The 12,746-nt window shown below is 31.1% G+C and overlaps 1 protein-coding gene across 1 annotated transcript; it reads right to left on the minus strand.

The window, feature by feature from the left end:
• Nucleotides 1-407: 407 nt before the first annotated feature.
• LOC109793977 (E3 ubiquitin-protein ligase XBAT33) lies at nucleotides 408-5,055 on the minus strand. Its single transcript, XM_020353456.3, has 10 exons — nucleotides 4,750-5,055; nucleotides 4,616-4,675; nucleotides 4,194-4,265; nucleotides 3,781-3,965; nucleotides 3,223-3,383; nucleotides 3,084-3,142; nucleotides 2,955-3,001; nucleotides 2,712-2,855; nucleotides 1,794-1,885; nucleotides 408-1,435 (listed from the first exon to the last, which is right to left on the minus strand). The coding sequence occupies exons 1-10, from the start codon at nucleotides 4,924-4,926 to the stop codon at nucleotides 894-896; spliced, it is 1,539 nt and encodes a 512-aa protein (XP_020209045.1). The 5' UTR covers nucleotides 4,927-5,055; the 3' UTR covers nucleotides 408-893.
• Between the last annotated feature and the right edge of the window lie 7,691 nt (nucleotides 5,056-12,746).

Consider the following 12,746-nt stretch of genomic DNA (forward strand, 5'->3'; position numbering starts at 1 on the left):
TACATTTCTTTGTTGGATTTCATCTCTGTTACTATTAAAAATTCCCCCTTTCCAACAATCATAATTTAATTGAGAAACTTAATTTGATCTTTTGAAAAAATAACCTAAGTTGTGTATACTACAAGTAATTAAAAACCTAGTTTTATTTCGACTTCCATCAAAGACTTACAGAACCTATAACCGAAGCTCCACCTAATAGCTAACAGACGGAATTCACTCTACCATGCTGTCACAATCAGTTGACCGTTGTGCATTAGCAACTCTATTAAGAATCATCACAAAAAGTTCCCTTTACAGAAACAAATTTGGCAACAACAAATACATTACCTGCAAATTTAAACAAGCATACTTTCTTAAAGTAGTATTTCAGCAGCGCAATATTAATGTTGATGATAGAAACCCTCAAGTCCATAAAAAGAGGTATTTATAACTGCATCAGCAAGTTTCAGTCTCCAAATTTGTGCTCTGTAAACCTATAAATTCATGGCAAGCATAATATACAGATTCTCCTAACATGATACATGCTATAACAAGCATACGATATTCTTTTCCCCTTGGAAGACACTTTTTTCTTTGATAAAATGAAAAACAAATTGCAATAATCACAATAACAATCTCAAGAAACCGAAACTAATTTCACACACGCTCTCTAAATATCACAAAAGGACATATCCAGAGGGTGGTTCTGTTGCTGAAACACCAGAATTGTATCTATCTTCTAGCATACAGCTTTTGCGACCAAGCAGATCTGCAGAACAGTTTTTTCTCTTCTAGAGATATCTCGAGTTCCACTATTTGAGGCTAGATAATAATGCAACTATGGATTGCTGTGTTAATATAAATTGTACTAGGTTTCCACAACACAAGCATAGGTCATACAAGCACCTCACGAATCAAGCATTTATTTCTGAATTGCATTGGTGCTCCCTGCTGCAACTTCTTCTACCCCAGAACATGCTAGAACAGGTTGTTTTATCCAGTCTTGGCCCTTCAACTTTATCCTGATCCATTGTTGATTCTTGAGAATGATGAGCTGATTCATCTTGTGTTTCTACTTCACGGGGTTCAAATGATGGACATGGACCATCATTGCAGGTACACATGGGAATTGCCATAGATGGAAATGGACTACAAGTGACGGGGCAGAGTATCTCCGAAGGAACAGAAGCTACACGATTTCTTCCAATCTCTGGTGTACGAGAAAGGGATGGCCGGTCTATGTCACCTGGATGTAGCATGCATGGGGTACACAGGCCAAGGGACACGTGTAATTTATTTTCTTTTGCTTGGGAACCTGGTAACTTCACGAAAGATACAATTCCATGTCTACAAAGGGGGCAAGGAATAGAGCCAGGAGGGCCAAGCATTTCGGAAGAAACATTGTTTGTTGAGCAAAGATAGAGTGCACATCTTACACAAAGCTCATGTCCACATCCTGCATGTATAATCTAATGATATCACTTAAGCTATTATGCAGAGCTTAATGTGTGTTTCAAATTCTAATACCAGAATCTTGAAATTGTGAGCAAAAAAAGGGTGAAAATATGGTGACAGAGGACGAGACACCCGCTCCCCCAGCGTGAGGCTAGACACACAAAGGTATGATAGCTTATTATGCTCTCAATGATATTTCTATTGTATTTTCTGGGTTTTGGAAACTAGTCCTTACTCCTTATATAATTCCCTGCTTTAGGGAATTAGGATCTGGGTCCACTTTGAACCGATGCAGTTCATTAGATATTTACATGCAGAAGGCAAGCAAACAGATATTCAAAAGATAAAGAAACCAGTACCTTCTGCAGCCACTGAACATGGCCTCTCCAAGCATACAGCACAAAAGTCAATCTCATCCGAGGAGGAAGCAGATGATCGCAATCCATACTCTCTGCAGTTATTTCAAATCAATCTTAGCACCATTTTTCAACATAGGAATGCGTCTTCCCCTTTTCTTAATATTTAACTACAAAATAAACTTCAGCTAATATCTAAATCAACAAATCCGTGAGGCCAGGTCAGACAGAAATTCAGATTTAGTTGTAGCAGATTTTATAAATAAATTTGTGTAGTTTCAATGAAGGAGAGTTCTGAGTAGTGAACATAAAATGCATGATAAGAGGGAGTAATTTACTTTCAAAATATTGGTTATGTCAATTGACATTTCAAACTTTCATTTATTTCCAATATTTATATTATCAATCAACACAGATGGTGCATCAAATGCCCATTATAAGAGTCTACCAACACAGTTACAATGTCCTGTTCAACTTCACATGATTACTCTCATTTGCATTGGCTTACAATTCACAATTCAACTGAATCAACTATTTCAAAAGGCATGGTATCCCATTCTTTTTTATCTAGAAAATGAAACAAAGTGTAACAATGATTGCCTTGTAACATACAATTGAATTTTCATTGTGATGAGTAAATTAAGGTTCTGCTGATGGATCACAAGTTCAGGCATGCAAGTTTTTTCTCCTCCTTTTCTTATCTAAATGAGGGGTAATGAGTGTATACATTCCTACTTTCGTAGCTTATCTAAATTATTTTGCTTTATTTTCAATGGGCTATTCATGGTCCCCAATAATCTGCCAAAAATATATACAGAAATCTTCCCCTATATGTCTGTTATTTTCATTATCTAAATAGATTTCCACATGAAAAACAGTTGGGTTGACTTGGAGAAACAAAAATAGTGGATTGCAAAATACCTAGCTATGTTGAGCACACTCATAAGAGGCAAGGACAAGTATTTTGAATGAGAGAATGTAGGTATTGTGGTATCAGAACTAGGTGCCAGTAATTGTTCAAGCCAATGACGCCCCCACATCCTAGCAATGTCAAGAGGAAGCCACCTAGGGAAAAAGAAAAAATGCAAATTTGTATTAATATATTATCAAGCAAGTAAAAGTTTGAGCCAAAATACCTATTTACAATGTCTAACGATATCTCACCCATTGCAATTTAAAGCCATCCGACTTGCACCTCGTGCAACAAGGATCTGAAAAAAGAATAACATTATTTCCAGTTTCAAAGGAAAGGGCCAGAAGGTATTTCACAATCAAAATTCAAACAATTCTTGCCTGACAGCATTTTAAATTGCCCCCACAAGCAGCATAATGCAATGGAGTACTTCCAGCACCTACATCAAATCACGTTAGTTGTGTTGAACGGCAGAAAACAGCCTTAGAGATATTTAATATGTTAAACAAAAAGAAATACCTATTAAATCCATTGATGTTCCATAATGAAATGTCACAGCAGACACATTTGCATTAAGATCAAGCAGCAGTTGTACACAATCAAAGTACCCATTTAACGCAGCCATATGAAGGGCAGTGATACCACCATCAGCAGCCTTATTTACAAACTTGGACAGGGCACTGCACTGGAATAAAGTAAATAAATTGCACACCTAAATGACAACTTTAGTGAAGTCAGGCCTTAACTCTTGTAACAGCAAGAACACTGAACAAAATCTCATTGTCATCATTCCCTTGATAAAATTATGCATGCCTTTTTACAACTAAATTTTTTATCTAAGATTTACTTATTCTTGGAGGAAGTAAGTAAAAGCATGTAGTTGCATATGTAGGACATTTGAGAAAAATCAAAGTGAGAAATAAATGAAATACTCCATAGTTGATGAAATATACAAAGGAAATTTAAATAAAAGCATACCAGTCATCAAACCTATTAGTCAAATGTAAATTATAACATATAAAATTCACTACAATAACATCTTACTATGAGAATAAATAATGAAAAGGAAACGGATACCTTTGCTCATGTTTGCCTTTCACATTTGATCCACCACCCTTGTCAACATCCGTGCAGGCATTTAGAGCTTGATAAGGAGCACTTGGTACAAAGTCAGCCACAACAAGTCTAATACACCTTACATGCCCATGCACAGCTGCAAAGTGAAGTGCTGTCCTCCCAGTAAGATAATCAGCTCTCATAACCTGTTATTTAATAGGCTACAGTCAAGTGACTTCTGAAATCAACTTCTACCATGCAAAGAGGAAAGAAACACACAGAAACAAAGCAATCAAGTACCACTTAGCAGGTAGTTTCTCAAACCAACCGTATGACCTCCCATCTCCATGTTATGGTAAATACAAATTTATTGTGAAACTCAGAAAAAGTTGAGATAGAAAGAGGGGAAAAAGAAAAAGAAAAACAGGACTCACATTGCATCTGAAGAGCAAAAGTGTCTGTACAACTTCCCAATGCCCATATCTACAAGCTTGCATCAAGGCCGTCTTCAGATCATGAATAGCAAACCATAATATGAAATTAGTAAAGCCTCACACAAACATGCATTAAAAGGGGGTTGGGGAATATATCGAAAGAAATTGTGATAAAAAGCTTCATGTTATGCTGCTTCGACTGAATTGAGACCAGATCCATGGATCTGATCGGTTATTACAATGCACACTCTATCCATGCGTCCTACCAGAAATGGAAAAAATGTATATTCCAATTGCCAAACACAAAACGGAACCTCTAATGAAAATTCAGCAGTAAATAAATTCAAGCATCTCAGCCATCAGTAATCACATGATGCAGTTTTATTTTTGTTCTCCTATTGATAAAATTAAGAAAGGGTCACCTGGCCACAATAATTTCTGGAATTGACATCAGCTCCATTGTCCAGCAACAATGCCACAATCTAACAAGATAGAAAAATAATAAATAAAAAGCGGAAAGAAAAGAAAAAGAAACGAAAAGGGTGAGTGAAAATACGTCGTTGTGGCCTTTGGCAGCTGCGAAGTGGAGAGGGGAATTGAGGCCACCGAAGGTAGAATACTTGGCGAGACAGGGATTGAAGCTCAGAAGCATCTTGGCCTCCACCAAGTCGCCGTCCCTGGCCGCCGACACCAGCCTCTCGCCGGAGGCCGAACATCCGAAGGAATTGCCCATCACAAAACCCTCTATTTCCTTTTACGTGCACTGCCCTCCTTCTTCTTCCTTTTTCTTTTCAACGAATCAATGTCAATAAATAATTCATTCCCCCATTATCCACAATCTTTATGCATTCTCTTCTTCTAATCTGTAAATTACAGGTTTAAATATTTTTTACTTTTTTTATAATTATGTTTTTTAAATTGTTTTTTTCCTGCGTTAATTTTTTTTTTATTTTTATAACGTTAATATTTTCATGCTAAAAAGTAAATACACCTTCCACCAGACCGTTATAACGTTACATCTTCATTCGCACAAAAATTTTAATCCATCGCAAGAAAAACTATAATAAGATATTTTTTCCCGCTTGGTTTAGGAGCACAGAGAGAGAAATCTTGAGATGAAAGACTTCTGATTGTTTTTTTTTTCTCTTCACAATATCAAGTTAATAAGTATATGTGACTCACAAACATGACATTACAAAATAAGTAATGGTAAAAACTTAAAAAGTTTAGTTATATAACATAAGTGGTGAAAGACTCCTGTCATTTGATCAAGTGTTCAAAGTTTGAATCTTACCTCTTACAAAAGCAAAAATTTCAAGTTAAAAAATGATGTCTACTTATTTAGTATTTATCAAACTCTCGAAAAGTATATTCAACAAGAAATATTTCTTGATAATAAAAAAAAAATTAAATGATAAAGTGAATTTTTGAGAACTAAAAAATTATTTTATCTTAAATTATAAAATGATAGACTTAAATATTTTTAGTTCATACAATCTTCTGTATATGTTTTTTGTCTTTCAAATTTAAAATTTGTGTTTTTAGTTCCTATAATTTAAAAAAAAAATTATTTTGACCCCTGAAATTTCTAACTTGTATTTCTAGTCTCCAAATTATTCAAAATTACTATTTAATCTCTCTCAAATTTTCACTATCAGTTATAATATTAGTGACTAAAATAATTTTTAAAATTACAAAGACAAAAAAAAAACAACTTTAAATTTTGAGGATTAAAATAATCATTTTGATATTTTAGAAATTAAAAATACAAATTTAAATTTTAGAGGCAAAATATAAAGACTCCAAAAATAGGTAAGCCAAAAAAATATTTCTTTTGGTTCACACATTTTCTATTTCTAATGTATCCTGTACACATCTATTAAAAAACTGTAATCTGTGTTCTCACGCACATAGTTGTTCTGTTATTTTTATTTTTTATTTTTAAAACATACACAAAGTCTTTCTTGCACTAGTTTTATAATTACCGGGATAATTTTAATTTTCCATTCATTAAATTAAACCTTTTTACTGAAGAAAAAATGGTGCCTTAGGGGGGTGTATTGGTTTAGGATTTCGTAGGATTTAAAAAAAAAATTTTGAGTAAAAAAGTCCATTGGTATTCAATCAGGATTTTATGTCACTTAAAAACAATCCAGTGGTATTCAATCTGGATTTTCAAGATTTTTTAAAGAGTCCATTAAAATCCACTGGTATTCATTTAAGATTTTTTACAACTTAAAAACAATCTATTGGTATTCAAAAATATAAAGATTTTAAAGGATTGTTGTATGAGAGAGATTTTGAAGGACTTTCTAGTGTTATCTATAAATACCAGATTCATAAAACAATCTCATCCAAACCCATCGGATTTTGAAGGATTGTTTGAAGTGACTTTTCAAGTGTTTCAAGAATTTTCAAGTGAATTTTTCATATTTTTTTTCTATGCTCCTGTCTTCTCCATTTTTTTCTCTACTAATAATACACTATTATTCATTGCTCATATATAATATTGTAGTACTGTTCTCATCTCATTCCCCTATTTTGTGAAACTCTAATATGTAAATGATAGTGTCATTGACTTGTTATATTTTTCTGTTAGTTCTCTTTAATTGACTTGCTTTATTTTATTCTATGTAGTTGAATTTGTTCCTTTATATAACAAAAAAAAAAACGATTGAAATTTTAATTTTCAAGTGATAATTTTTTTTATAACACACGTCAAGAAAAAGAAAAAGGTGAAAGATGAAATTAATATCATAATCTCTACAATATATATATATATATATATATATATATATATATATATATATAAGATGAATTTGTTAGGGTTTCTGTGAGTAGAATGAGATGAAAATGGATCTTAATTGGGAGAAGAACCCTCTCAGCATAAAAATTGCGATCTCTCTCCTTCCCTTAATTTGTTACTCTTATCCTTCCTCATTTTATGACTCAACAATTATTTTATTTTTTTTACTATGAATTTTTCTTTTTATTTTTATATTGTAAAATTAGGATTTTTTTTTTATATTTTAAAAAAAGAAAATTAACATAAGACATTGTAGTATCTAATTTTTTAGGGTTTAGGATTTATGCCTTCATTAGCTTATTTTTTTTAAGAAAAGGAAATATTGTTAAAATATTTGTTAGAATATTTTACATTTATAAATATCGTTAAAAATTATCATATAATATATAACTAAAATTATATATATATATATATATATATATATATATATATTCTCTATATCTAAATACTTTTGTTTATATAAAAGAAAATTATATATCTAAATATTTTCCCAGTATCAAATATACTGATTTTTTTTATATAAAAAATTATCTTATGTTTCTATATTTCTGTTTTTGCATGTTTTTTTATAATGGCTGAGGTATTTGATCCATTGGGATAACCAATATATATTTGATCTTGTATGATTGGTGTGCTTCTAAAAATAATAATATAATTTTATTGATTTTGTCTCTTATCCATAATTATTTATATAACTAGTTTTCAACATATATTGTTTTAGTAATTCAAATGGGAGATTTACAAGGAAATAATAAAGGAAAAGGAAAAGAGAAAAAAATATGAAGCTTGGAATAAAGAGGATTCCGATGAATTGTTACAATTGATAGTAGATGCTATAAAAAAAGGATAGGATATTATGGACAATTATTATTATTATTATTATTATTATTATTATTATTATTTATCTAGACATTATTTTTTTTAATTATTTTTGTCTTTGACTCTTTTTAAATTTGAATGTATGAATTTTTTTTTTAAAATCTTATCAAATGTCAAAACTCCACAAAAATTCTACAAAATCCCACAGAATCTATTAAAATCCTGATTTAAAAGTCTTGCAGAATCCATTAAAATCCTGATTTTAAGTCTTATAGAATCCTGCAAAATCTTAAAAGTCATGAAAATCCTGCAAAGTCTTTTAAAATTCGCAGGATTTTTTTTAACTAAAAAAGTCCTTTAAAATCCTAATCCAATACACCCCCCTTAGTGTTAAACACGGCGAATTAGGTCTTGAAATTAAAAAACAAAAAAAGAATAAAATGAAAATAGTATAACGGCCTTTTTGGTTTTTTCGTGAGTTGTGTCACATATTAAAAAATGTAAAAGTAAATTGTATCTTGAAGTGGATAGGTCATCACGTCCATAGATGAAAAACATCATCCTTTTTCCGTGCTCAATCATAATATTTTTTATACTTTTATTTTCTTAGCTTAACTTCATTGGTCAGTTAAAGATAAAAAGATTTAAGTTGATTGTTTAGATTGTGAAATTATCATCTTATGGCTTCTTCACCCGCAAGCTTAATTATTATTAGTTTATTATGTTGTTGGGCTAAGAAACACTAATGGCAAGCATTCTGAAAGTTGTCTGCCTCCAAAGTTTTTCATATATTTTGGAATTTTAGGATGTAAATCTCTTGTCTTATTTTCCTATCTCATTCCATATCTTTGTAATGAAAATTTGTCATAATTATCATTTAATGAATTCACGTTACAGTTCTCTCAACTTTAATAGATGATTCACAATATTCTAGTTTTTTTTTTCTTCTTCTCTTTCAATTCTCCCTTTTAACCTACATTTGTTTATTATGTGTACATTGATTGTCTTCCCCCACAACTTCCATGCATCAACGCATTCTCCTTACTTTTGTTTCTTCATTCATGGTTCTTCCTACCTATACTCATTTCTACATATATTGTTTTTCCTTTGCAACATCAGCTAATCGTAAGATAAATCAATAATATTCATTATTTATATGAATTTAGCATACTAAATTATTCATTTAATTGTTGAAGATATAATTGAATATACTTTTAAGAATTTGTTATGTGTTGCATGAATCTTAAAATTGAGAAGTCAAATTTTTTTTTTGTCTAATCACACATTTCAATATTTCAGATTTTTAATAAAACAAACTTAGAGACCAATTGTTTATTATTGTGATGATAAGGGAAACCTGCGTTATTTAATTAACTTTAGACATCTTCCACTATAGGCCTTAAAATTAGGCCTATAATATTTTCCACACATATCAAAAGTATGTGCTCAAAATCCATTATATTTTATCACATTATTAGTGGATTTAAGTATTATCAAATTGATCATAGTATTAGATCGTTTCTGGAAAAAAAAAATCATAATTGATTGTAAGTTTGTAACCCACAAGAATTTATGAGAAATTTCAACATTATCCTACTTAGTTAAAATCAAATGTATAATTCATAACTTTTAAATTTTTTTGAAAATGACTCTTGGCTAATAATTCATTATGGAATCAGTGCTAACTGCATCCCTTATTAATGTTGCACCTTTTATGATTACAAATGTTATCAACTTTGTTGAATAATCATCAATGTAGAGTGTAACAAAAAAATAACATATTAATGTGATCAAAAAGTCACACTATCATTTTTTATCAATCTTCAATTTATCTCCAATGTGATCAAAAAGTTTACTAATTAATTATTTAACATTGGATTAACTTCTGTTAATATAGTTTTTTTTCTCATACAAAATAAATTGTTATTATAGATTTTGTGAGTAAATACTAACAATATGATATATTAACACAAATACATGATACATTAGCATATAATAAAATTTATTATCGCCCTGATCAATCATAAAATTCTAAATTTGTAATAATATAATAACAATTCATATAAATTTATTTTCACAAGTAACATGATAATCAAGACAAAAGATAAATATTATCATCAGAAGAGTATTAATATGCATGCCCAACCGTGTAGAATTTATTCTTGAACCCACTTTATTTCACATTTATTTATTATAAAAATAGAGTTGCTCTAAAAAATAAAATAGATATAAAATTACTCTTGAATAAAAAGGAATTTGTCAGTTAGTAGTATACTTAAGACATTAGTTAAATAATTAATAAAGAACTTTATTAAAAAAAAAGTGATAAAATCATATTAATAATATACTTTATGTATGGTTGAATAGTTTTTTTTTTTTTTTTTTTGAATTTGAAAGATTGTGGAGATATTTGAGGTGGTTAAGATAGAAAAGTATTGTAGAAATAGGAAAGGAAGAGAGGGCTTAGGTAGTTGCGCATGAGTGAGTGAGTGGGTGAGTCAAAGCGCGTGAGGCATTTGTGTCAGTGTGTGTGTCTGCCTGCTGAAACAAAAAGAGATCAGCTACCCCGCGGACCACAAAAGCGACATGCTCTTTTCGTCCCACCTCCCACTCACTCACATGCTATGCTACACGTGTACTCAAAAACTATTCCTAAATATTTCCTCATGCCATTCACCCAAACATTAATCACTTTCATATACTGCTTTGCCTAATCATTTTTATTAATACAATCAATTAATTATTAAATCAATCCAACATATTTTACAATCGCTGATTCTGCTCTTCTCGTTAGGTTTCATACCCTCACTTAATCTCCAAAACAAGATTCTGGCAGGAAAATATCTTATTCAATATTTTATTTTTTACTGAGAAAATATCTTATATGTTGTTAAACTTGAAACAGTGACATATTAAATATCTTATGTTGCTAAACTTAAAACAGTGACATATTAATTGTTCCCGTCTTTCTCTTTCGGATTCGTTGAGCTTCACACATAATAAACAAACATTTGAGTACACAATATTAGGAATCAGATATGTAATCACTTATTATTTAAGTTATAGTAAAATACTAATGGGTCTTTCATGGCTTGCGTAAATTGACGTCAGTGTAAAAATTATTAATTCTTCATAAAATGTCTCATCACAATTTAAGTGACGTCTTCAAAATGGACTTGGTAGCAAATCTGGAATGTTATGTTGATGAATTTCAGCTGGAATGTTGATTTTGTTTAATAAAGTGGGAAGTTATTTGTTCAAGTGGATCGCTGATTTGTCTAAATTTTTTTCAAGTTGATCAAGGTTTTGGTTCTGGCACGTCTAAGACACTTTAGTCAAATACCTACGGGTTGATGCATGTCATATTCATAAATTAGACTCTGTATATTTTGAATATAGATTTATGAGAAGTATTAATATTTTTTTTTTACATTAAATCACTTTACAAAAATACAAGTCTCAACATTCAGAAGATTTTTCAGATTATAACTTTAGAAGGATTAAGCATTTTTTAATTTATATTATATTTTATATCGTTTTAATTCTGGAAGACTCCCTCTCTTTTTTTCATTTTACTCCTTCTCCCTAAACTATTTCATTTATTTGGATTCTCAAAGGTGTTGAGCATTAGGTAAACAAGAAAGCTTTAAAACTCTAAAGTCAGATTTTCATTTCTATTTCTTTTCTTTTCCTTCTTCCTTAGACAGTTCGGATTCGGCATTTTTCATTGCGAGGTAAGAGAAGCTAGAAATTTATTATTCATTGTTGCTTGTAGCATGATAGTGGTGTTGTTTGATTGGTTGATGAAATGTGGATTATTTTGTGTAGCATTTTAGTTGAAAGTGAGGTGTTGAGTGAAAGGGAGAGAATGTGGTGGTTTGGATCGAATTCTTGTTGCATGTGGGTTATGTGATGTTTGCTGAGTTGCATGTTGATGGTAGGACTGTTTTCTTGCAATTGCATGTGTTGGGTCTCCTTGGATTGTAGGTTTTTGATGAATTTTGGGTGAAAAATATGTAAGAAGCCATGGAAGGGCAGAAAGCTCTGCACTTCGCGTTGGAGTGTTGAACCGACACTGCAATTGTGAGAGAAAACATAAAGGTCGAGACCTGGAGCTGCAGCTCCAAGTTGGGCATTGCGGCCCTAAAAGAAAATAAAGTTGGCAGAGAGTTAGAGCTAGAGCGCTGAATTGAGCGTTGTAGCGCCAAGGATAGATGATCGAATTTGGTCTTAGGGTCTTCATGAAAGTTGTAGCCTTGGATGTTATCTTTGCAATAGCGCTAAAAACACCCAAAAATAAGGTCTAGAACTCCAGTTATGACCTTTTTAGTGAGCAAAGGTCAAACTATCAGGATTTACGCTAATTGTTACGGTTTTTACATTTTTTAATAAGGTAGATGATAGAATTAGGACTCAATGTCTTCATGGGAATTGTAGAAAAATCTTCTTATCTTTAAAATGAGCTAAGGATGAGAATGATAAGAGTAGTATAACTTCATTGATGTTGTTTTATGTGAAGTTTGCTATTTCACAATAAGTGGTTTGGTTAAGTTGAAAGTTGTTTTGAAGGCTTAGGTTGATTTATGTTGTTTATGTGTGTAAGTTGGCATGATAGATAAGTTGTAAATATTTAGTTTGAGTTGTATTATGTGATGAAAATGTTGTGTGCTGATATAAATGATAAAATGCTGAATAATGATGATTGTTGTAGTATGATGAGAAAACATAGTTGTGAGTTGAGAGTTGCATGTTGAACCCTAGTTGTGTAGATGTGTATAAATGGTATTTAAGTTGTTAAGATGACTATGATGTTTGAGTTGTGAGTTGAATGAGATGATAATTGTTATTGTGTTGTGATGATGAGTTCTTGATCACTAGAAATAAGGGAGATATTTTTAAAGTTGCTCATTTCATTGTGCAGATTGAGA

Source organism: Cajanus cajan, chromosome 7, assembly GCF_000230855.2.
Source record: "Cajanus cajan strain Asha chromosome 7, NIPB_CcT2T_4, whole genome shotgun sequence".
Lineage (NCBI taxonomy): Eukaryota > Viridiplantae > Streptophyta > Magnoliopsida > Fabales > Fabaceae > Cajanus > Cajanus cajan.

Excerpts from the sequence above, each read along its gene's own strand:
- LOC109793977 (XM_020353456.3), bottom strand. The coding sequence starts at position 4,926 with ATGGGCAATTCCTTCGGATGTTCGGCCTCCGGCGAGAGGCTGGTGTCG. Across the intron at positions 3,384-3,780 it reads AAAGGCAAACATGAGCAAAG|TGCCCTGTCCAAGTTTGTAA; the intron begins GTATCCGTTTCC and ends ATTCCAGTGCAG. Across the intron at positions 1,886-2,711 it reads AGTGTGCTCAACATAGCTAG|AGAGTATGGATTGCGATCAT; the intron begins GTATTTTGCAAT and ends AAATAACTGCAG.